Source organism: Rhinopithecus bieti, unplaced genomic scaffold (genome assembly GCF_001698545.2).
Source record: "Rhinopithecus bieti isolate Rb0 unplaced genomic scaffold, ASM169854v2 scaffold_21649, whole genome shotgun sequence".
Classification (NCBI taxonomy): Eukaryota; Metazoa; Chordata; class Mammalia; order Primates; family Cercopithecidae; genus Rhinopithecus; species Rhinopithecus bieti.
In genome coordinates, this window is record NW_016811584.1 from 1,667,965 (window position 1) to 1,694,495 (window position 26,531).

General features: G+C 41.8%; 1 protein-coding gene across 7 annotated transcripts in view; it reads right to left on the reverse strand.

Annotated features, from left to right (window-relative positions):
* Positions 1-4,867: 4,867 nt before the first annotated feature.
* ARHGEF3 (Rho guanine nucleotide exchange factor 3) overlaps positions 4,868-26,531 on the reverse strand; it is a 348,389-nt gene continuing 326,725 nt past the window's right edge. For all 7 annotated transcript variants that reach the window (XM_017894189.1, XM_017894195.1, XM_017894194.1 and 4 more), the window contains 4 exons: positions 24,530-24,787; positions 16,490-16,660; positions 9,674-9,860; positions 4,868-7,069 (listed from right to left, as the gene is read on the reverse strand). In XM_017894189.1, the coding sequence (XP_017749678.1) occupies positions 6,717-7,069; positions 9,674-9,860; positions 16,490-16,660; positions 24,530-24,787 (969 nt within the window). In that variant the 3' untranslated portion in view covers positions 4,868-6,716. The remainder of the gene's footprint in view (positions 7,070-9,673; positions 9,861-16,489; positions 16,661-24,529; positions 24,788-26,531) is intronic.

Here is a 26,531-nt window from a genome sequence, read left to right on the forward strand (position 1 = left end):
AAAAAAAAAAAAAAAAAAAAAAAAAAAGCCTGTCCTATTTTCCAACATAGTTGCATGTTTAGTGCTCTTCATTCTGTTATTTGGATCCACATGTCCATAGGGTATCATTCTGTTTCTGTTCAAAGAAAGTCCATTGAACATTTCTTATAGTGGAGGTCTGCTGGTGATGAATTCTTTCAGCTTTCGTATGCCTGAAAAAGTATTTTGCCTTTGTTTTTGAAATACGCTTTCGTTTATCTTCCCAGAAAACAATCCATCATGATAGCCAAAAATAGAAACACAAAACCAATCTTTGATGATTCCAAAGATCTGTTTATCCTTGGACCACAACATATGAAAATGGAAAGCAAATGGTGGAATAACATAAATGATGACAATAGTAGACACATATAATGTTTACTATATCAGGAAGCAGTATCTATTAGAGGCTCAGCAGCATATTCAAGTATAACGTTCAAATTAGGAGGTTTTAATAAAGGGACAATATACAAAGTTGGGCAGTGTGTAGGGACAATACAATATCCTGGGGCTAGTGACAGTGGGGTTGTTACTATACTAGGCTAGAAGGGTTACAGGAATTCAGAAAGGACTCCTTGAGAGAAGCTGTGACCTGATGATAAGAGATGCAACCAGCCCAAGGCAATCCTTCGGGTGGGAGCTGGGGGAATGAATACACTAAACTCACTCTTCTCCCTCTCACTGATATCATGAGAGGATTTTCATTGGGCCAAACCAAACCAGAAATGTCAGGCAGGAGAGCGCATGATGAAGTACACACAGAAGAGTGAATCAGGGTGCATAGTGGATTTGGAGAAGTAAACAAAAATAGCTGACATAGCACCATTCTAAGTACTTTTTTTTTTTGAGACGGAGTCTTACTCTGTCGCCAGGCTGGAGTGCAGTGGCGCGATCTCGGCTCACCGCAACCTCCACCTCCCAGGTTCAAGCGATTCTCCCGCCTCAGCCTCCTGAGTAGCTGGGACTACGTGCGCCCAGCTAATTTTTTGTATTTTAAGTAGAAATGGAGTTTCACCATGTCAGCCAGGATGGTCTCGATCTCTTGATCTCTTGATCTGCCTGCCTCAGCCTCCCAAAGTGCTGGGATTAGAGGCATGAGCCACTGCGCCCGGCCCATTCTAAGTACTTTGGATGTATTGGCACATTGAATCCTCCCCCAAATCCTATTACTTACCATTATTACCCCCAGATAAACAATGAAAGATGAAGGAAAATTCAACTGAACTGTGACATCTTCTGAGAGTTCAGAGAAGACACTGCCTTAGTTAAATAAAAATAGGGGTGCTTTAAGTATAGAAAGAGTGATAGAAGAAAAAACTTTTAGTAAAAAAAAAACTGTGATGGCAACCCTCTCCTCAAATTAATAGAAGACAAAGGTGAGGAAATCTCCTTGAGAGCTGAACAAAATATAAATAAATAAAAAGTAAGAATAAAGAGATTAAGAATATTTGAAAATCAATCCAGAAGTTAAGGCTTCAAATCCAGAAGGTTCATCTCTCTTTCTGGAATTCCTGAAAAATAGAAAATCGTGGGAATGAAAATACATAAGAAAAAAAAAATACAAGAAAAATTCCAAATTATCTGGATTGAAAAGTATCCCCAGGTATACAGCACAATGAATGAAAAATACTCAGGCCAAGGCCACACTTTTGAGAAATTTCATATGTACCATTTATTTATTTTTTTGAGACTATGTTACCAAGGCTGGCGTGCAATGGCGCAATCTGTGCTCACTGCAACGTCCACTTCCCAGTTCAACTGATTCTCGTGTCTCAGTCTCCTGAGTAGCTGGGATTACAGGCACGTGCCACCAGGATAGGCTAATTTCCATATTTTTAGTAGAAATGGGGTTTTACCATTTTGGCCAAGCTGGTCTTCAACTCCTGGTCTCAAGTGATCTGCCCTCCTCGGCCTCCCAAAGTGCTGGGATTACAGGCATAAGGCACCACGCCTGGGCAACATGTACAAATTTAAAAGTGATTATTAAGTAACAGTGAAAACTACTAGTTCTTAGTATTTTTTAAAACAGTGATTTCACACACAGTCTCACTTTTAAATGGGCTTGAGGGGTCCAGTGTCCCTGGCAACAGAGAATAAAAACACTTGCAGGATGTCATTTTCAAACCTTTCATAGATGAGAGCACAGTTCATTAATACCTAGGTATGTTTGCATGTGGACAAGCTTAGGAATGCATGTCCAGTGATTGGCTCTTAAAGATACAGTGCATGACTTCTAATTCCTTGTTATTCCCTCAGGTCAACTGAAAACTGCTTTGACTAGGTAGGTCTGTGCAGCTGACTGATATATGAACCAAATCTGGAGAAAGGAGATATGATGTCATGAGCATGTTTTTTTTTTTTTTTCCAACTTATTTCCCTCAGTACCCTTGAGGTACAGTGAACACGGTCACCTTTTCTCACTGAGTGCTCATGTGGACAAGGTTTTACATTTTGATGATCATCAGATTTCTATTGGTAGGTTTGGGCTTGGGGAACCCTCTTCCCTTCCAATAGTGTAGTTCTAGAATTCTGTCAATAAACAAGTTAGTGTGAATTAATTGAATCAACTGCATCAATAAGGGGGGGGCGGTATTTAGTGTCTGTCTCCTCAGTGCCAAGGGGAGTCAGGTGGGGGAAACTGACCTGAGTGAAACTGGCCAGTCTCTTCACCAAATCTTTGAGAGTCTTCAAGCTTTGGGAGAATTAGTAAAAAATGGACATGGACAGAATGTAAATGGAAAGTCGAACAGCCTCTTCACCAAGATGGTGGGTTGCAGTTTCCTGCAGCCACACAGTCTTTGTTGAAACAGGGCTGTGGTTATGAAGAGCTGTGCATTCTTAGCTGCTGCAGGTTGTGCTGGGAATGGAAACTAAAGCAGTCAGTGGCGGTGACCACAACCCAGAAGCTGAAACCATGCTCTAATTTTACAGAAAATTGCTGGTTCTGGCTCTGTTCATTGCTTATGGGTTTTCATTTAGACTGCAAAGATTATATCTAGTAGACTGCAAGGATTACATCTAGTTGTGTGTGAAATAACATCTTGAAAATTGACTGATGTAAAACCATTTAGCCCTCACTCATTTGTACTAACCCACAAAACGCCAGTACAAACATTTTCTAATATAAGATACATCCTTTAGCACTGACAGTCAGTATAATTATAGGAGTGAAAAACAGAAGGAATAGCCAAAGCAGCAGTGAGAAAAGAGGACAGACAAAAAAGACAAAGAGGAGGAGGAAGAAAAAAGAGAATTAGGAGAAGCGAGTTTGCATTTGGGAAAAAATGTGGACTTACATTTATTTATGTGAATATCTTGCCAAATTTGGGAAGTAACAGTATGTTAAAGAAAATGGTGAGAGCTTATTGTAAAGATAAGACTACCTACCAGCCTTATTGGGCCAATGTGCTATTGAGAATTGGCTACTAACAGCTTAAAAATGTTTAGCCTTTTCATCTAAAAAAAAAAACCCCACTAACTGTGGGAAAGAGTACTAATCTTTTTTTTTTTTTGAGACAGGTTCTCACTCTGTCACCCAGGCTGGAGTGCAACGGTATGATCACAGCTCACTGCAACCTCTGCCTCCTGGGCTTAAGGGATCCTCCCGACTCAGCCTCCTGAGTAGCTGGGACTATAGGCACATGCCACCATGCCTGGCTAATTTTTGTGTTTTTGTAGAGATGAGGTCTTGCCATGTTGCCTAGGCTGGTCTTGAACTCCTGGACTCAAGCAATTCACCTGCCTTGGCCTCCCAAACTGCTAGGATTAGAGGTGCAGCCACTGCGCTCAGTCTAGAAAGAGTACTAATCATTTTAATTAGACCGAAATTCCAGTAAGAATTTCAAAGTGAAATTTGCCTTCTCTTTTTTTTTTTTTTTTTTTTTGAGATGGAGTCTCGCTTTGTTGCCCAGGCTGGAGGGCAGTGGCCGGATCTCAGCTCACCGCAAGCTCCGCCTCCTGGGTTCACGCCATTCTCCTGCCTCAGCCTCCCGAGTAGCTGGGACTACCGGCGCCTGCCACCTCGCCCGGCTAGTTTTTTGTATTTTTTAGTAGAGACAGGGTTTCACCGTGTTAGCCAGGATGGTCTTGATCTCCTGACCTCGTGATCCACCCGTCTCGGCCTCCCAAAGTGCTGGGATTACAGGCTTGAGCCACCGCGCCCAGCCCCAGAAATTTGCCTTCTTTTATTTAGCCTCAAGTTCCTCAACAGTTACCTATATTAGCAGTGAGATTCTACATTTCTTTTCTGTAACACCTATGACTTATCACTTGACTTTATACATAGTATGGATTCCAGATAATTATTAAAAGTGAACACATAAGTAAGTGAATGAAAAGAGAATGCTTGAGAAAATAGATTTTAGAATTATGAGTTATTGTACAGACTCAGTGGATTATGCCTGTAATCCCAACACTTTAGGAGGTTGTGGCAGAAGGATCACTTGAGGCCAGGGGGTTCAGGACCAGCCTGGGCAACGTAGTGAGACTTCAATCTTTACAAAAAATTTAAAAATTAGCCAGATGTGGTGATGTGCACCTGTAATCCCAGTTACTTGGGAGGCTGAGGTAGGAGGATTACGTAAGCCCAGGAATTTGAGGTTGCAGTGAGCTATGATCACACCACCACACTCCAGCCTGGGTGACAGAGTGAGACCCTGTTTCAAAAGAAAGAAAAAAAACGAGTTCTGTGAAAGTTTTGATAGATCAAAGAAAAGCATTTATATCAATCTGCACCCTATTTTAAAGTTTGTATTCAGGAACCACAAACAAAAATTTCAGAAAGAACCTCCCCAGGAACACAGCTGAAACTTGTTATTTTGTTTGTAGGACAAACACTGTACACTTGGAGGATGACTTAATAATGTAATTTATTTGAAATATTTCCAGAAAAGTTTAAGGCCATTATACAAAAACATTCATTTCAAAAAAACATTCATTGACTTTCTTCCCATAGGCCAACACTTGACAAACCTCTTTTCCCACCACACTGGCTGATGGCTCCTAAAAGTGGCTGATGGCTCCTACAAAGAATCATTCATTCTTTTCTTCACCATTAAAAGGCTGTTCTTGGCTTTCCTCTGCTTCTGTCTGCAGCAGGTTCACTTGCTGTATCAATAACAACTTGAGAAACAAAGCAGTTTTAAATAAACTTGTAATAGAAAAAATTCACCATGTTTAAGATCTATAAATTCAGAAATATGTTTTATAGGGTAAAATTGACCACAATATCCTTGTTTTTAAAAAATAATGAAGTATATACCTTGTTTTTATATTGATATATCCTGTCACACAGCTTCTTTGAATGCACATGATATATGTACATAATAAAATGACATCAATGCACTTACTTTCTTTTCTGTAAACTTGAAAGACAGAAGGTTAAAGAAAACTTTTGGCAATAATTTAGAATAATTACCACTAGTGCTGGTGTGGGTATAATTTTGCACAGGTCATCCTTAATATTTACATTTGCAGGGAGCTCTTCTAGGTACTTCGCTTTTTTTAAGGTCTGCACTTTACCCTGCACTGTAAATCAAAGCTGGACAAAGAGGTTACTAATGTGGCTAGCTGATCCTAATTCATCAGAGTTAATGAAATTGGCCTCTGGAGAACATAATTATAATTCTGATTATAGCACAGAACCAGAGATGGCAAACTGACAACCCAAAAGCAGAGCAGGAAAGCCCAAGGCTCTGGCCTTTCTCAGCCTTGCTTTACTCTCAGTGGCTCCCACACAAGGTTCTGACGAAGTGCTTTTCATTCCAAATTCTTCCTCTCCTGTGTATCTATAAACAGTGTCATCGATAGAGTCATGGTCTCTCTCCCTTGTTGCTTCATTCATTCTCTAAAATATGAGTAGGCCTAGGCAGATGAAACACAATGAAGACAGGGCCTTCTTGTTATCCTGGAAGGCTTTCTTAGGCCATTTGGGTTCTATTCTGATGTTTTAGGCTAGCAACCAACTATGAGAGACACCTCCTGGTGCCATGTGCATTTCAGTTAAAGATTCAGAGCTGGCAGCTGCTTTTGTCCTGGCCCTTTTTAAGGTCAGCCTCTATTTTATGTCCTAATACATTCTTGCATCAAACTTGCACTGGATGAAGTTGCAAGGTTCAGACAGTGCGTCCTCCTTTGCAAAATTAAGCCTTCAGAATCCCCAGGGATGTTTTCAAGCTTTCTAGTTGAATAAAATCAAACCAAGTTCACTTCATGAGTTGGTCTTTCCTGATTCTCTCTCTAATACCATCCCGATACACAGGTGACTTCGTCATGCCCTATTTACAAGGCCCTCTAAATTCTGTGCCTTCAGCTACCACATCTAAGAGCTGGGAAAGTGCTACAGAAGCACAAGAGGAAGGACTCTTCAAGCAATCTACGTAAAACAGTAGTTTCGAGATTCTTTTTCTGTTTTTTTAAAATCCAGCAGGACAATTGAAAGTAACTTGTTTGAGTACCTCTCCATCCATCTAGACACTTGTGAAATACAACACAGGGTAATAGTTGCCACAGATTCCAGCTTACACAGACAGATTGGCAGTCACAGTACTAGAGACAAAGGTACAGATACAAGAGACTGGGTCAACATGTATATTTTCACGAAAGTATGAAAAAGTGCTTCTCCAAACCGTTCCATCTGCGGAATGCAAATACTGTACAGGTAAGACGCAGGCCTGCTTTCCGAAATGCACATGCTTCTGTCAGACATTGCTTTCACCATGCCTGCTGTTCCCACAGGAAGAGTCTGTCTGTTCCATGCGCTCACAGTCGAGGCTGACCTCACTCGTGTCCATACTACAGTCTGACTCACTGTCCGATTGGTCCATCTGTTCAAGTTTTGTTTCTCCCTGTAGCTCTCTGCTCCCAGTGGTGGGATTTAGGAATGATCCCTCGGAGTCAAGCACCCCAGCTTGCCCGGCAGCACATAAAACTGTTTCTTTGGCTTGACGAATACAGTTAAGCCACTGCTGTTTGTTGAAGGTGTCATTGGCTTGTAGCGAGTGGGTCTGACTTTGGGATCCGTTTTTGAAACTGACTCTGAAGAAGTTTTTAACTAGAAGGGAAAAGCACATGAAAAACAAAGTCAATGGACAGATCCTTCCTCAGGCCAAAGAGAACACACGTAGTGACACTAAACCCCAGAATCCATGGCAGGTATTGCTGATAACAAAACGTTTCCCACTGAACTGGGACATGGCTCAGCTCCACCCTGCAGTCACCATCAGGGAGTTGGGGCTGACACAGGTCTAGCGTTCAGCTGCCCTCATTTATCTCAGAAACCAGCAGGTGGAGATCATCTTGCAACAACAAAGTTAAGTGATTCAGGGGAGCCCAGAGTACTGGTGACCAAATCTGGCTGCATAACAAAATCCCTTGGGGTGAGAACTTGTGAAAAAGACAGATGCCCTCAGGAGACTAAAGTGGGAGCGCTGCTTGAGTCCAGGAGTTTGAGATCAGCCTGAGCAATATAGTGACACCTTTTCTCAAAAAATAAAGATAAACAAATAAAAATAAATCCCCAGGCCTTTTTTGAGAGATTCTGATTCAGTAGATCTAAAAGTGGGTTTCATAATCTGTCATTTCAACAAGTAGACCAAGCTAGAGCTTTTTTTCAGTTTAAGAGGCTCTTTTTAATATTAAAACATGCCCATGTTTCTCCAAGAGAGTATCTATACACTTAGTATTCAATGATGGAGAAGATATATGTAGACAAACTTGGTTTCATTGTCAAATGAAATTACATTTTAATTACCTCAACAGGAGCTATCTGCATTTAAAAGAAATGGTAGTCCACAATATGGAAGACATTTTATTTAATCTTTTTTTTTTTGAGACGGAGTCTTGCTCTGGAGTGCAGTGGCACAATCTTCGCTCACTACAACCTCTGCCTCCTGGGTGCAAGTGATTCTCCTGTCTCAGCCTCCCAAGTAGCTGGGATTACAGGCACGCACCACCACGCCCGGCAAATTTTTGTATTTTTTTAGTAGAGGCAGGGTTTTGCAATGTTGGTCAGGCTGGTCTCGAACTCCTGACCTCAGGTGATCCACCCACCTCAGCCTCCCAAAAAGATGGGGTTACAGGTGTAAGCCACCATGCCTGGCCTATTTAATCTAATAACAACAATATAATGGACATTTAATGGGCCTTGTGTGCCACATGCAATGCTTGCTTCACAGAAACATCTGCAGTCCGTCCCTTTGCACTAACCCTGCAGCCAGTAGACTGGGAACCATCACCACTTCCAATGGCTTAGAGGCTAAGGAACAGAGGGAAAGGAGGCCAAAATGTTTTACTGCTAGCCATCTTCGGCTAGAAGCTAATCTCTGTCCTTCAAATTTAGGCTCCACCCTTTGATCTTGGGCAAGTACCTTAAATCCTCTGTATCTTAGTTCCTAACTTGTAAAATGAAGAAAACAAGAACCTACTTTATATGGTTGTTATGAGGAATAAATGTAATACATGTAAATGCTTATAAAATGCCTGGCACATAGTCAATACTCAAGAAACATAAGCTCTTATTTCTACTACTCCTACTCCTAGGGTAGAGGGATTGATCAGTAGGTAGAAGGCAGTACATACTAATTACTTTGACAGTATGATGCCTATGTTAACCCAGGAAGCTCAAAGGTTACTTTCTCAAAGAAGTGTTCCCTATTTCATTTAAAACAGACCTCCAGGCGGGGCCTGGGGGCCTGTAATCCCAGCACTTTGGGAGGCTGAGGTGGGTGGATCACTTGGGGCCAGGAGTTTGAGACCAGCCTGGCCAACATGGCAAAACCTCGTCTCTACTGAAAATACAAAAATTAGCCAGGTGTGGTGGCCCGCGCCTGTATTCCCAGTTACTTGGGAGGGTGAGACACAAGAATTACTTGAACCCAGGAGGAAGAGGGTACAGTGAGCCGAGATCACGCTACCACACACCAGCCTGGGTAACAGAGTAAGACTCTGTCTCAAAAAAATACATAAATAAAAATAAAACAGACCTCCTATTGCTATCCCTTCCTATTCCCTTACTGGGTTTTAAGTTTTCTTAACAACACTTAGAGTATTCATTTGCTTATCATCTTTCTCCTCCATCACAATGCAAGCTCCATAGGGGAAGGAAGTTACCTGCTTGTTTCACTGAGTATCATGTTAGATACTCGATAGATATTGCTATCTTGGCTTCTTTTAATTAATTCGTTTATGAAGTCTTAAATTAGGCCCACTGAGTAATGTTGCAGATGAACCCACATTCCAGTTGACCATTCTTATGTCTCTTTAGGGACAAGTCTACCAGTTCAACTGCAAAACCCACCATAATGCAAATGGTATCCACGTAGGGACTATCTGGTTTTAAGCATGTTTTTATCCAATGGAAAAAGACAGAGAAAGGGAACTTAAGGAGCACTAACGATGTGCAGACAGGTTCACTTGGAGTATCTTACTAAATCCTTTTAACAATCTTATGAAGGAGGTACGTATGCATTTCCATTTTGGAGATGAGAAACTGAGAATCACAGGGGCTAAACAAAGTACATAATCAGGAAGTGATGAGACAGCATTCAAATGCAGTTTGACTTCAAGACTGGCTTTTCTCTTTCCACCAGCTGCCCACTCACTCCAAACTACCACAGCCAAAAACGTTCAACATGTCAACCCCGACTGCTATCCATACTTCTCTCGTTGTTGCTGAATGCCCCTCGCAGGGAGCCACCCAGCCTCACTTCTCCGTCCTGGAGGTCTTCCAGCAGGAGGTCCTTCACAGGGATTGGCTGACGGTACAGCTGGTAGCAAAGCTGCTCATTGTGGGTGATGGCTCGAGTGATCACAAGCACTTCTTGGAACAGGAAAACATGCAGTTTCTAGAAGAAAAAAATCCACCGTCTTTCACTAAGCAATAATGTAATGAGTGGTTGATATGTGGACCTCTGTGGATAGAGAGGTCCCCAGGTACTAGGTTCACACCGGATTATGAACTCCTAGGTTCAAATCTACCTCCAGGAGAACCAAAGTTGGGCATGATGGAGGCACTTCCAGATATGTCCACTGCCCTTCCTGTAGAAGCACCTCCCTAGGGACTCAGTGGAGAAAGCCCTTCTGCCTACAGATACCTGCAGCCAGGGTTGCCAACTTTGGGGGCCCTATTCATATTGCAATTCACAACTTGTACAGACATATCTGCCCCGCTCCTATAAAAAAAAAACGAGAAAGGGAAATAGAATCAAGAGGGCAATGAAGGGAAAAAAAGTTAGCACTCTCTTGGCTTTGGTTTTATTACTCAATATAATTCTAAGTAAGCAGGCCAGACGTGGTGGCTCACACTTGTAATTCTAGCACTTTGTGAGGCTGAGGTGGGCAGATCACTTGAGGTTAGGAGTTCGAGACCAGCCTGGCCAATATGGTGAAACCCCATCTCTATTAAAAATACAAAAACTAGGCCGGGCGCCATGGCTCATGCCTGCACTCCAGCCTGGGCGACAGTGCAAGACTCCATCTAAAAAAATAAAAGAATAGAATACAAAAAACTAGCCAAGGCGAGGTTGGTGGGGCGGGGGGGCGGGGTGCGGTGCCGCCTGTAATTCCACCTACTCAGGAGGCTGGCAGGAGAATTGTTGGAACCCAGGAGGCAGAGGTTGCAGTGAGCCGAGATCACACCACTGCACTTCAGCCTGGGTGACAGAGCGAGACTGTCTCCGAAAAAAAAAAAAAAAAAATTCTAAAACATGAAAATTGCAAATAGTCTATAAAAAATGAGACTGGTATATCAAAGCTCATATTAATCTTTGCTTTCCAAACCCATAAAAAACATTTGTTCCTTCAACCACAGAGTCATTATCAGCTTTATCCAGGAACTCCAAATCAGAAGACTGCTCATTCCTGAGGGAACCAGAGTATGCAGCCACAGCCACAAAGAAAGATCATCAGGCTGGGTGGGGTGGCTCACGCCTCTAATCCCAGCACTTTGGGAGGCCAAGGTGGGCGGATCACCTAAGGTCAGGAGTTCAAGACCAGCCTGGCCAACATGGTGAAACCCCATCTCTACTAAAAATACAAAAATTAGCCGGGTGCAGTGGCGGGTGCCTATAAGCCCAGCTACTCAGGAGGCTGAGGCAGGAGAATTGCTTGAACCCAGGAGGTGGAGGTTGCAGTGAGCTGAGATCAGGCCATTGTATTCCAGCCTGGGAGGTAAGAGCAAATTCTGTCTCAAAAAAAAAAAAAAGATCAACATTTTCCTTCTCAGTTAAGTTCATCAGAACCTTGGTTCTCTGAAGAGAAAAGTTGACAACTGATGTGTGTGATGTGGGCAAAAAGAAAATTGCAAAAATGAAGGCTTGTTTTAGGCCCCATTATGAAAGCAGGTGTACTTGGTGGAGTTAGGATAAATTTGCTCCATTCAATGCTAAGTGCCAGACTCTTCTCACAGTTTGGAAATGCTTAGGAACTGAAGTGAAAATATCCACAACTTTGCAACTAGGTTCTAGCTTTCTGGTGGAAATATTTGGGAATGTCAATCCAGCAGTCTTAAAGGGGAGAGACCAGAAGAGGAGACGTTCTCACTTGTAAGTGGGAGCTAAATCTTGGGTTCACATGGGCATAAATATAGGAACAACAGACACTGGGGACTCTAAAAGGCAAGAGGGAGTGAGAGGGGCAAGGGCTGAAACTTCATATCGAGTACTATGTTCACTATCTGGGTGATGGGATCAATAGAAGCCCATTCTCAGCACCATGCAGTATATCCTTGTAACAAACCTGCACATATACCCCCTGAATCTAAAACAAAATGGGAACTGAATTAAAACTTTGGATTAGAATTTTGACTTGGGATAATGGAAGCACATTCAATATTATTAGATCATTTTAAATTTGGGAGAAAAGAAACCCATAGGTCTCCCACCCCTATCCCTACTACCTCCCAAACACACACAAACACAGAAACAAAACCCAACCATCTTGGCTAGAGGGAATAAAATGTATATTTAAGAAGACTGAAAAACAGGATGAAGCACAAAATAACCAAGTTAAAGGCTTTTTGGTGTGGTAGTTGTGGAAATAATGTGTTAAGAATTTTCTTTTGGGGATTGTTTTAACGTACAGCATTTGGGATAATCAGATTTTTACACTGTTTCTACTTCTATCAACCTTCTAGCCAAGGTGGGCTGAGACTGTCTGGGCAACCTTTTAAAAATACAACTCAGCTGGGCACAGTGGCTCACTCCTGTAATCCCAGCACTTTGGGAGGCTGAGGTGGATGGATCACTTGAGGTCAGGAATTCAAGAACAGCCTGGCCAACATGGTGAAACCCCATCTCTCCTAAAAATGCAAAAATTAGCCAAGCATGGTGGTGGGTGCCTGTAATCCCAGCTACTCGGAAGGCTGAGGCACGAGAACTGCTTGAACCTGGGAGGTGGAGGTTGCAGTGAGCCAAGATCGTGCCACTGCACTCCATCCTGGGCAACAGAGCGAAACAATGTCTCAAAAAACAAACAAACAAAAAAGTCATTTATGAATGTTCACTGATAATTTCTTATTGGTCTCAGCTCCTTCCTGCCCTCAAACTACTGTGGTTTTTTTCTGACCCAAGACTTTATTCACAATGACTTTTTTTTTTTTTTTTTTTTTGTGGGGCTTGCTCTGTCGCCCCGGCTGGGGGGCCGTGGCCCAAACTCGGCTCACTGCAATCTCCGCCTTCCGGGTTCACGCCATTCTCCTGCCTCAGCCTCCCGAATAGCTGGGACTACAGGCGCCCGCCACCACGCCCGGCTAATTTTTTTTGTATTTTTTAGTAGAGACAGGGTTTCACCGTGTTAGCCAGGATGGTGTCTCGATCTCCTGACCTCATGATCTGCCTGCCTCAGCCTCCCAAAAGTGCTGGGATTACAGGCGTGAGCCCGGCCATTCACAATGACTTTTACAACTCTACTGGGGGAAAAAACCTCACAAGCCTCCCACCCCAACTATCTTTGTTCTCAAACATCTATCTGCCTGCAATAAAAACTAGAGTTTATCTTTATGCCCTAGGCACATCTAACCAGAGAGTTCTCAGTCCTTGACTGATGTACAGAAATATAATAGGCTTACACCCTGTGGAGCAGTGCATTTTCCTATTTCTCATTGGGCTTCCTAGAAAGAACGTTCAAGGAGCTTGGTGTCAGATACTAGAAGTCCACAGGTACTTTCTGAAAATAAGCAAGAAACAGAATGCAGCTTTCTAGCAATCAGTAACTCCCTAGTCCCACAGACACACGTCTTCAAGCAACAGACTTGATAGGCCTCATTACCCCCACTGTACCATGCACTGGCTAGATCCACAGCATCCCTGATAATGGGTTATAACATGTATTCACTGATTTCAAGTAATATTTCCATGCCTGCTCAGTCTAGGCTAAACGGATGTCCCTTGAATTATCAAAACTTTATTAAGAACCCTTCAATCTAGTTTTGGCTTTCATTCTAAGGGTTGGCTAGATACTGAAGATGAAATACAATCAAAATGCAGAGTCTCTCTCCCAGTGGTTATCTCAACACAGAAATTTAAACACACACACACACACACACACACACAAAATTTCTACTGGCTATACATACAAATAGCTTGGTGAGCTAAATGAATTTTGAACTCTCATATAATTCAAATTCATCTTTCTCTTTAAACAAGCATTCATTCATTGTTTAAAGAGACCCATTGTTTAAAAACACCCAGTATGTGCCAGGTCCCCATAATAGATTCTAAGGTTGACAAAACACAGTCCTCCCACCAAAATAACATGGTTTAATGGAATATACTGACAGACAAATGGAGAATTGCAACTCACTATATTAAGTGCTCCAAGGGAGATATGCACAGTTGCTATGATAGCAGAAGAGGAACCATTGGTATCCACTTGGGAATAAAAGCCAGGAAATGGGTATCTATAGGTCAAAGCTAAATATGCAACCAATAGAAGATAGGTTGTTATTTTAAAAAAACTGGTTTCAAAATGCCAGTCTGTGGATGGGTCCCAATCCACAATAAATAAGTTAAATGCATTCAGCTGAAGACTGTTTTTCTGAGATTAAATCCTTCTAACATCTTATTAAGATCATCCTTTATTTTCTGAAATCAAAGTGAGAGATGTTAACTATTCTGCATTTGTTTTTCAAAGTCACGATCAGACAAAATAAACAGCTGGCAACCCTATGTTGGTTTCCTAAATTCTTTCTGAATATGTACTGATCCTTAACATTACAAAATATGAATGAATATATATATACATATACACGTGGTCCTGTGATATAAATGACACTGGAAAAGCAATTTTTGTTTGAAAGAATGAAGGACAGGTACGGTGGCTCAAGCCTGTAATTCCAGCACTTTGAGAGGCCAAGGTGGGCGGATCACTTGAGCTCAGGAGTTTGAGACCACCCTGGCCCANGAAGCGGGGTTTTGCTTTTTCCCCCAGGCTGGGGGGCAGGGGCAAAAACCCGGCTCACTGCAAACTCCGCCTTCCGGGTTCACGCCATTCTCCTGCCTCAGCCTCCCGAATAGCTGGGACTACAGGCGCCCGCCACCACGCCCGGCTAATTTTTTTTGTATTTTTTAGTAGAGACAGGGTTTCACCGTGTTAGCCAGGATGGTGTCTCGATCTCCTGACCTCATGATCTGCCTGCCTCAGCCTCCCAAAAGTGCTGGGATTACAGGCGTGAGCCCGGCCATTCACAATGACTTTTACAACTCTACTGGGGAAAAAACCTCACAAGCCTCCCACCCCAACTATCTTTGTTCTCAAACATCTATCTGCCTGCAATAAAACTAGAGTTTATCTTTATGCCCTAGGCACATCTAACCAGAGAGTTCTCAGTCCTTGACTGATGTACAGAAATATAATAGGCTTACACCCTGTGGAGCAGTGCATTTTCCTATTTCTCATTGGGCTTCCTAGAAAGAACGTTCAAGGAGCTTGGTGTCAGATACTAGAAGTCCACAGGTACTTTCTGAAAATAAGCAAGAAACAGAATGCAGCTTTCTAGCAATCAGTAACTCCCTAGTCCCACAGACACACGTCTTCAAGCAACAGACTTGATAGGCCTCATTACCCCACTGTACCATGCACTGGCTAGATCCACAGCATCCCTGATAATGGGTTATAACATGTATTCACTGATTTCAAGTAATATTTCCATGCCTGCTCAGTCTAGGCTAAACGGATGTCCCTTGAATTATCAAAACTTTATTAAGAACCCTTCAATCTAGTTTTGGCTTTCATTCTAAGGGTTGGCTAGATACTGAAGATGAAATACAATCAAAATGCAGAGTCTCTCTCCCAGTGGTTATCTCAACACAGAAATTTAAACACACACACACACACACACAAAATTTCTACTGGCTATACATACAAATAGCTTGGTGAGCTAAATGAATTTTGAACTCTCATATAATTCAAATTCATCTTTCTCTTTAAACAAGCATTCATTCATTGTTTAAAGAGACCCATTGTTTAAAACACCCAGTATGTGCCAGGTCCCCATAATAGATTCTAAGGTTGACAAAACACAGTCCTCCCACCAAAATAACATGGTTTAATGGAATATACTGACAGACAAATGGAGAATTGCAACTCACTATATTAAGTGCTCCAAGGGAGATATGCACAGTTGCTATGATAGCAGAAGAGGAACCATTGGTATCCACTTGGGAATAAAAGCCAGGAAATGGGTATCTATAGGTCAAAGCTAAATATGCAACCAATAGAAGATAGGTTGTTATTTTAAAAAAACTGGTTTCAAAATGCCAGTCTGTGGATGGGTCCCAATCCACAATAAATAAGTTAAATGCATTCAGCTGAAGACTGTTTTCTGAGATTAAATCCTTCTAACATCTTATTAAGATCATCCTTTATTTTCTGAAATCAAAGTGAGAGATGTTAACTATTCTGCATTTGTTTTCAAAGTCACGATCAGACAAAATAAACAGCTGGCAACCCTATGTTGGTTTCCTAAATTCTTTCTGAATATGTACTGATCCTTAACATTACAAAATATGAATGAATATATATATACATATACACGTGGTCCTGTGATATAAATGACACTGGAAAAGCAATTTTGTTTGAAAGAATGAAGGACAGGTACGGTGGCTCAAGCCTGTAATTCCAGCACTTTGAGAGGCCAAGGTGGGCGGATCACTTGAGCTCAGGAGTTTGAGACCACCCTGGCCCAACATGGTGAAACCCTGTCTCTACTAAAAAAAGTACAAAAATTAGCTGGGCGTGGTGGTGTGCACCTGCAGTTCCAGCTACTTGGGAGGCCGAGGCACGAGAATTGCTTGAACCTGGGAAGGCATAGGTTGCAGTGAGCCAGCCTGGGTGACAAAGCAAGACTCCATCTCAAAAAAAAAAAAAAAAAGAACATGACCCTAGATAGGGAAGAAATTGTAAGAGGAGGCTCCACATCAAATGAATTAGGGATAGGGGAGGAGGATGAGACTGCTTAAAGGGAGTAACTACTTACCACGCCCCGATTGTTCTTCAGTTCACCATGACAACACAAGACTCGAGAGCTGTCGATCAGGGAGTCTTTCTGGCCTTCTTCCAAGTAAAGAAGCCGCTCTTTATAATACCGGCATTCAGATTCCCCAGTCTTGGTGTTGATTTCTGCCACAATTCCCTGAATGATATTTATCTATGGAAACAAAGAGGAAAATTAAGTATGGAGGAAAGCAGCAAACTATTCCTACCAAGTCTTAGGGGCTCAGCCTAGAAGGACACCAGGACACACCTGGATCTAATTCTGTTATCTAAGTTGCTACTTTGGGAAAAGAGGAAAAAAAACCATAAATACTTTTAGTATACTGCATCTATCTGTCCATCTGTACACATACACACACATTTATTTGTACACATAGAAAGATATTTATATTATACATAAAACTAATATTGATGAATAATTTTATCTGGGAGGAAGGGATACCTATTGAGCTCCAGGCTGCACATTTCTTAAAACATGCTCACAATGTTGAAAATGTAGCCATATAAAAAAATTGGCTAAGGAGAGAAAACAAAGAATGTAAGAGTCCAAAAGAGGGACTGTCTTTGAGGATGTGACACAATTAATAGCTTCAACATCTCTCTATATGTACTCAATCTAATGTACGAACAATATTTGCAAATTGGGTTTGAACAAATGGTTTGAATTTTTTTTTTTTTTTTTTTTTTTCCTGATATGGAGTTTCCCTCTTATTGCCCAGGCTGGAGTGAGATAGCACAATCTCGGCTGACTGCAACCTTTGCCTCCCAGGTTCAAGCGATTCTTCTGCCTCAGCCTCCTGAGTAGCTGGGATTACAGGTGTCTGCCACAACATCCAACTAATTTTTGTACTTTTTGTTTTGAGACGGAGTCTCACTCTGTCACCAGGCTGGAGTGCAGTGGCGTGATCTCAGGTCACTGCAACCTCCGCCTCCTGGGTTCAAGTGATTCTCCTGACTCAGCCTCCTGAGTAGCTGGGACTACAAGCACCACCACGCCCAGCTAATTTTTTGTATTTTTAGTAGAGACAGGGTTTCACCATGTTGACCAGGATGGTCTCAATCTCTTGACCTTGGGATCTGCCTGCCTCGGCCTCCCAAAGTGCTGGGATTACAAGCATGAGCCACCGCGCCTGGCCAATTTTGTATTTTAGTAGAAATGGGTTTTACCATGTTGCCCAGGCTGGTCTCGAACTCCTGAATTCAAGTGATCCACCCACCTCTGCCTTCCAAACAGCAGACCACCCCCAAATCCAATATCAAGTCATATTTTAGTATGTTCAAAGTGTCATTCTAAACTCGAAACGGGGAGGGACGGGTGGGGCAGCTATGGGGACTGAGATGAAGAAAATGCTGTCGAATATAGAATCTAGTAGAAAGAACAGTGCTGGGATTACAAGTGTGAGCCACCGCGCCTGGCCTGGATATCTTTTTCAATGATATAATATAAACGTTTATAAAGAACAGAGAAAAAATAATGGGAAAAAAGACACCAGTATAATGATGGGGATAGTCTGCATAAATACACTCACATCCAGGGTCTAGAGCACATGTGAGTGAGTAAGTTTGGGCAAAAGATTCCAAAGTGATGGTGGATGCAATGTTGTCAATACAAAAACAAGAGTACTGCCTGAGATGTGGTCAGTGGATATTTATTCTGATGTGTTGGTCATTCTGTCATATGAATATATCTAAATGTTATAAAATGCTAGAAAAGGAATGAGAAGTTAGTTGAGCAAAACTCAATGACACCAGGCCGGGCGCGGTGGCTCATGTCTGTGATCCCAGCACTTTGGGAAGCCAGGGCAGGCAGATCACTTGAGGTCAGGAGTTCCACACCAGCCTGGCCAACATGGTGAATGCTGTCTCTACTAAAAATACCAAAAAAAATTAGCCAGGTGAGGTGGTACCCACCTGTAATTCCAGCTACTTGGGAGGCTGAGGTGTGAAAATCACTTGAACCTGTGAGGCAGAGGTTGCAGTGAGCCGAGATCACCCCACCGCACTAGAGCCTGGGCGACAGAGCAAGACTCCCCATCTCAAAAAAATAAAAAACTCCATGACACCAATCAGAGGCAAAATAATGATTTCCTTAGGATTCTCTGTCTCCTAAAAGTGAAAAGACCTACAGTCCCATCGTTCTTGTGGTGGTAACTGAAAAGTACTTAACAGATGGAAAATGTTGATAAGTCTTCTTCTTCGTCACATTTACTTAAAAGAAAAGTCAATCTCTGAAAAGCAAGGTTCCAAAAGAGGCCTTTGCTCAGTCAGAAGTTATCATGTCTTAAAATAGTAATAAATTCTATCTAGGATTGTTAAGTAATTATTTTTCTTTTTTTCTTTCATTGAGACAGGGTCTCATTCTGTCGCCCAGGCTGGAGTGCAGTGGAGCCATCTCAGCTCACTGCAACCCCTGCCTCTTGGGCTGAACTGATCCTCCCACCTCAGCCTCCTGATAGCTGGGGCCACAGGTGTATGCCACCATGCCTGGCTAATTTTTGCATTTTTCATGGAGATGGGGTTTTGCTGTTGCCTAGGCTGGTCTCTGACTCCTGGACTCAAGCAATCTGCCTGCCTTGGCCTCCCAAAATGCTAGGATTACAGGCATGAGCCACTACGTCTGGCCAAGTGATTATTTTTTCATATGCCAGTAAAATGATATTGTCTGCCAAAGCAACTGGGTAAAAACTGTTACTCAGTTATAACTTTTGTACTTCTACACAAGTTTGACAGAAGATCTTACAGTTTTCAGCTGAAGTTTGGTGAATATATCCTATGGAAAGAGCATAATCTGTACATTTCTGTAGCTATTAAGAGTTTCAAATATTTTTTCTTTTCTTTGTTTTTTTTTTTTTTTTGAGACAGAGTCTTGCTCTTGTCACCCAGGCTGGAGTGCAATGGTACGATCTTGACTCACTGCAACCTCTGCCTCCTGGATTCAAGTGATACGCCTGCCTCAGCCTCCTGAGTAGCTGGGACTACAAGCACCTGCCACCACACCCAGCTAAATTTTGTATTTTTAGTAGAGACGGGCTTTCGCCATGTTGGCCGGGCTGGTCTCAAACTCCTGACCGCATGATCCACCTGACTTGGCCTCCCAAAGTGCTGGGATTACAGGCATGAGTCACCGCACCTGGCCAAAAGTTTCAAATATTTCTTTATTCTTTTCTCTATTTCTCAAATTGTGGTGGTAGCACTCACTACTTTGATTTAAAAAAGAAATCCTTATTTTAAAAAATACAGGCTCTTTAGTGTTACAGAAGAAGTTTTTTGGCCTTTGATGTCAACCTAATATTAAATATAAATTCTATAAAAGTAATTTGAGTTTTATTAACATAAAACAATAAATAGCAGAACACTTTGGTATACTTTCNTCTTTTCTCTATTTCTCAAATTGTGGTGGTAGCACTCACTACTTTGATTTAAAAAAGAAATCCTTATTTTAAAAAATACAGGCTCTTTAGTGTTACAGAAGAAGTTTTTTGGCCTTTGATGTCAACCTAATATTAAATATAAATTCTATAAAAGTAATTTGAGTTTTATTAACATAAAACAATAAATAGCAGAACACTTTGGTATACTTTCTTAGTTTCTTTTTTCCTTTCTTGGTTTTCAAAATGACTGATTTTCACTATTACTTTCAAGACAAAATAATTTCACAAAATATACTAAAGCCATGACTCATCCTTCAAATTAATTTAATGTTTACTGAGAACCTGTTCCATGTTAGACTAAGTGGTAGCATTCACAGAAATGAGAGGATTCCTGCCTTCAAGAAGCTTAAAACAAATGGGAGGTATCTGAGCAACTGTGTTATGTCTACTTTATCTTTTTACCTTTCCATATTTTACAATATGTAATGAAATCCATGCTTTTTCCTTACTATTAAAGACCTCAGCATTAGTCGCTGTGACTTATCAGTTAACTGTTACCAGGTGTACCTGGACAGCTGGAATTAATCAGCACTTGAGTCAATTTTCTGAGTTGCCTGCAAGTATCCAGGAAACCAGAAAGAAGATGCACTATAGTCATAAATATGTGTTCATTTCCTAATTTAACTCAGGAACTGGACAGCTGGCATATCACATGAAGATTAATAAACTTAAATGCCATGGCGGTTCCTTATGCAGCTATGATTAGTTTCAAATACTGCTTCTTTTGCTGGTGTTTGAAAAACAGAGATAGAACAATGGAAACAATCAGTGTTCTCATTCCATGTTCTATGTATACATTTATAATAGTAACTGTGGGTCTGCTTTCATTTATTAAAAATAATGTTTTGTATTTCTATCTACCTGAATATCATGAGGGTCTTATCTCTCTGCATTGATTTTTTTTTTTTTTTTTTTTTTGGAGACTGAGTTTTGCTCTTGTTGCCCAGGCTAGAGTGCAATGGCACAATTTTGCTCACTGCAACCTCCACCTCCTGGGTTCAAGTAATTCGCCTGTCTCAGCCTCCTGAGTAGCTGGGATTACAGGCATGCGCCACCATGCCAGGCTAATTTTGTATTTTTAGTAGAGACGGGGCTTCTCCATGTTGGTCAGGCTGGTCTTGAACTCCTGACCTCAGGTGATCCGCCCGCCTTGGCCTCCCAAAGTGCTGGGATTATAGGCATGAGCCACTGCTCCCGGCCTCTGCATTGGTTCTTGAGAGAGATTTATTTTGTAGAATTTCAGGGAGGCATAAAGTTACATACAGCAGGCTGCCATTAGCCAGACAACAGTCACAGTAGTTGTGCATTTAAATTAAATTTATTGTTGCATCTCTCACTGGGTTCAAACTGAAGGAAGGGACTGGTAAAGGGAGATGATGAGAGATACCTGGTAACAGTACAGAGATTAAGCGCACACGTGCTGGACTCACCATCCTCAAAGTGGACTCTGAAAGCCCTGACTGTCTGGTTCCTTGTGCCGTGATACTCATTGGCTCCTGCCATGAACCAAGAATAGTAGTCTTCATGGCTGTTGCATCAAAAGCAGGACTGTTTTTCCCACTTATTTCAGTGATTTTTTTTTTTTTTTTTTAGGAGTTGAGAAATAGTGGTGGGTGGGGGGAAGGGATGCTCTGCAGGATCATTTTCTGGCCGAAAAATCTTTAGAATTTAAAACATTAAATGACCAAGTTCTCTGGAATATCTGAATATCCAAACTCCTATTTTAAGAAGTTCTCTTTTGGGAAAAATTTTTTATCAACCCTCAAAGCATTATTAAGAAATTCTAATAAAGATGTGGTAGTTTAGGCACTGCATTAAAGGCAAGACCTCTTTTTAGATCTAATCATAGGTCTGAATGCAATCAACTCCCTTGGAGCGGAAGCAATTTACTTAGCACTCTCTGATTTTTCCCCTTTCATTGATGGGAAATTTATTCAGGGGATATTTGTCAAGCTATATTGGTGCTATGGGTTTTATGTTTATCAAACATTCATAATGCACCCAAGAGTACAGGGCTAAATAATTCTGTTCATCTGGGGTAATGCTACGAGGATTTTGTAAAGAGGGGAAAAAAAATCCTGTGCGTATACTGTGTAAGTAGGCATTTGGAAGACTTGCTTTGCAGACATTTTCAAATGCAGGTATACCATGTTTCATGCACAGATATGCCTGAATAACTAGGTGCAGAGTCAACTTTTGAAAATGGCTTCATACTTTATGCACTAGGGAAACTGGTTACTAGCACATCATTTTATATTACACACAATCACATTCTTATCTGTTTTTAAATTCAAACTTTAGCTCACTGGGTATTTTTTTTAAAAAAAAACAGAACAGTATTCTTTCATGCTCCATATTAAAAAAAAAATCTTTACAGTAACTCAGAACAGGCTCCCATGCTTCAAAAAAGTCATGACTGTGAGTAGCTCATGCTCCCTGTTGTTTTTATTCCTGCAGACCACACACTTGCTGGGATGAAATACGGAGAGGAGGCAACTCTATCGAACTCTTCCCAGTAATAAAAAAACAGACATGATGAAGTGAGATGGGCCTCAACCCAGTGCCTGTGTCCCCGATCTGTGCTGGACTGCGGGCCTGATCTCTGTGCGTTGGGCCTACCAGGTACATTGAATACCTCATGAATCAGAAGAGGGTCCTTTATTATTCTTTTCTATCCTACCTGGAGGCACCCACCCCAGTTCTGCACCGGTGAGGCTGGTGACCAGACAACTCTCTGCAATTATAAAGGCAACAGAAACTCAAAGTAGTGGGCAGGCTTCCTGCATCAAGGTATAGAATCATAAAGAAGTAGAAGGGCACAGGATTTGGAGTCTACACTGACGGGGTTTGAACATCAACTGCATCACTTGCTGGCTGTGGACCCAGGCGAGCTATTTAACCCCTCCAAGCCTCATCTGGAAAATGGCCCTAATAAGAACAGCTATCTCCTAGGCTGTTGTGAGGTTAAATGAGATATATAACCTATGAGGCAAATTACATAAAGTTGATTTACTAGGTACTCAATGCCAGCAATTATTACCATGATTGTTGTTACTGCTACTTATTATTAAACTCCTATCTGGGAGGAAATAGGCTGTTTGCTCAGCAGGTTCAAGGCTTCTGATTTTCAAATTACCTATGCATATCCTTCTTCTATTATTGTCCCAGATTACATCAAAACATGAGCCCTTTGAATGATCTGTTAGCCTCTATCCCCCACTGCCACCTCCTTGATCAGGTTTTCACACCCAGACAGCATCCTCCGAACTTGCATCCTTATCACCAGTCTCTTCCTCCTCAGTTCCCCATTCTACCAAGAGTATGTGCCCAAGGTTACATAGCTTGTAAATGATGGAGCTGGGATTTGAATCCTGAATGCTAGCTACTTAGAAACCAACCAACAAACAAAAATAAACTTCAATTAATTGCACGACAAAGGAAAAATCTCTTAAATATTTAAAAACCTCTATAACCAGATCTGAACCCATATCCTCTGTCTTCTCTCCTGCTGTTTTCTCAGAGGACCCCTAACCCCAGGCCAACTGATCTATGATATTCCCCAGGCACGACCTGTCCTGTCATTTCTTTATACCTTTGCTCAGGCCACCCGCTCCCCATGGGCTGACATCTGCCATCTCTACCATGCAGAGTACTTCAACCAGAATGGCGCTTTCTGGGTGGAATGCTCACAGTTTACAATATTCTCGTGATAGGCACCCCATTTTTCCTTGTCTCCTATTGCTGCTAGGGAAAAATATTTATTTCCCAGATTACTCAGCCCACACTCAATAATCTTTTTTTTTTTTTTAAACAGTCTCACTCTGTTGCCCAGGCTGTAGTTGCAGTGGCATGATCTCAGCTCACTGCAACCTCTACCTCCCGGGCTCAAGCGATTCTTGTGCCTCACCCTCCTGAGTAGCTGAGATTATAGGCGTATGCCACCTCGCCCAGTAATTTTTTTTGTACTTTTAGTAGAGACAGGGTTTTGCTTTTTTGGCCAGGCTGGTCCTGAACTCCTGGCCTCAAGTAATCTGCCCACCTCAGCCTCCCAAAGTGCTGGGATTACAGGCATGAGCCATCATGTCCGGCCCACACTCAATAACCATTTGCTGAGTGAGGATCCCACTAGTGAGCAGGAGGTTTGACAAGGCAACCCAATGTAATCGGGGGCCAAAGGGAGCTAGATCTTAAATGGATGTCCACTTCACAAATGAGCTTTGGGGCTAGGCTAAAAGGCAACTTATTACTTTATAACCAAACAAAATTTAAAATCTACACAAAGGTCTTGTCCCTCACAGTCAGCAACTGTAACACCAGATTACAGTCACCTATGTAAAATCAAGAATTTTACTGCCTAAGGGACCTTACAGTGTGTTTCATGTAAACACTGCATTTTACAGTTTAGGAAACTGAGGCAGAGAGAGGAGAAGTGACTTGTAAAATCAAAACATGGACGATGGCAGTGCCAGGCCTGGAACCCAAGATTCCTGAGTACTAAGTACTCAAGGACTCTTCCATTCACCCGCTGACCCATCCACCAGCCATTATGGTGGAAATAACAAGAAGAGAGAGAAGGAAACAGACAAACTTACAGCTTCTTCCAAGTGCTGCTGATCTGGATTATCATTTGGTGTGTGCCTCAAGATTTCTCGGAGAAGCAGAGGGTATTTTACCAGACGGCTTCTTGGAATATCGAGGAAATTCCAGAGATCTAGTTTGCGGCTAAAGGGGGATTCTAAACATCGCTGTAGGAAATCCTGGACTCGGTGATCCTGCTTTTTGTGGTCCAGCAGAGCTTTGGCGGCTACTTGATTGCTGCAGTAGCTGTCATAGGAGCTGAGGCAAGGGAGCTAAGAAGGAAACAGAAAGAGAAGGTTGGAATGTCAAAATAATTGAGCTCTGAGGCTATAGGTGGCATCATTTATTGGGACTGAACAAATACCTAACTTGTCTCCGGGTCTGGCTGACATTCCTTTATCTGCATGGCTGGAGGAAACTAGTGGAATCTTCAACATGGCAGGCAGTGGACAGTTTTCTTAGGCTCTGGCTTGCTTTCACAAAGTAATTTTCTTAATTGCCTGTTTACTTTCTTAAGACTCTTACCATAGTTTGTTTGCATTTTCTGCCAATTTAAGTGATATGGTTTGGATCTGTGTCCCTGCCCAAATCTCATGTCGAATTGTAATCCCCAATGTTGGAGGAGGGAACTGCTGGGAGGTGATTGAATCATGGGGGCAGATTTCCTCTTGCTGTTCTTGTGATAGTGAGTGAGTTCTCAGGAGATATGGTTGTTTAAAAGTGTGTAGCACCTCCCTGCTCCTCTCCTCCCCCTGTTCTGGCCATGTAAGACATGCCTGCTTCTGCTTCTGACATGACTGAAAGTTTCCCGAGGTCCCCGCAAGCCATGCTTCCTGTACAGCTTGCAAAAACATGAGCCAGTTAAACCTCTTTTCTTTATAAATTACCCAGTTTCAGGTATTTCTTTATAGTAGTGTGAGAACAGATTAATACACTAAACTAGAAACAAAAGAAGTGAAATTACTGCATGTACATACAGTTCAGAATTTTCCTAACCTTCCAAAGATATCCAGTCACGTAAAAGCCTCCTACTTTATTTTAAAAAACATAGGATTTCGTTTGAAATTATTAATAAGAAACTCATCTAGAAGACTTAGGGGCACAAAAAGGAGGCAAAGGGTCATACTCCACAGCCCAGCCCTTTGCATGGCTCAAATACCTATATGAGTCAACATTAGTTTATGATTACCTGATTCCAAGGCGCCCAATTATAAAGAGCCTCAAGAAGTTAAAGCAAAAGTATGATTACTAAAAAATCAGATGCAGAAAGCATTCATAAAAATCTTTTAAACTAGTTCTGACAGGTCAGAAACAAGTTTTGGCTATCACTAACAGTTAACATCACAATACTATGTAATGAACAATTTAAGCTTAAAGACTTTGGAACATTTAACCTTCATTGCCTTCATTCCAGCAAAATGCTAATTTCTCTGACATATTCCATTATTCACACTGTGCAAACACCATGTCAGAGACTCAACGGAAAAGGCTTCTCATCCACTTTTTCTGCCTTGGCATTCTAATCTAAGAGCTATCAGCCTCCAGAAAGTTGCCAGAAGCAATCAAATGCAGCCAATGGCCTAACTGCTTTTGTTTCTCTCTCTTGTACTAAGAAGCCCTATTCCCTGTAACACCTGCTCTTTAGAGGGATTCAGTGCAAGACACTGGCAAGAGTGTCTTTCATTTCTGTATCCTCACTACTTTGCATTGGGCCTACTATATGGCAGACACTGTGTTCTGAATGAACAAATAAATGCATGTTTAATGGATTACAAGATTAGGTAATATTTGATGGTTTGGGAATATTGCTTAAAAATAAAGTATGGCGGCCAGGTTCAGTGGTTCATGCCTGTAATCCCAGCACACTGGGAGGCTGGGGTGGGTGGATCACGAAGTCAGGAGTTTGAGACCAGCCTGGCCAGCATGGTGAAACCCTGTCTCTACTAAAAATACAAAAATTAGCCAGGCATGGTGGCACACACCTGTAATCCCAGTTACTCAGGAGGCTGAGGCAGG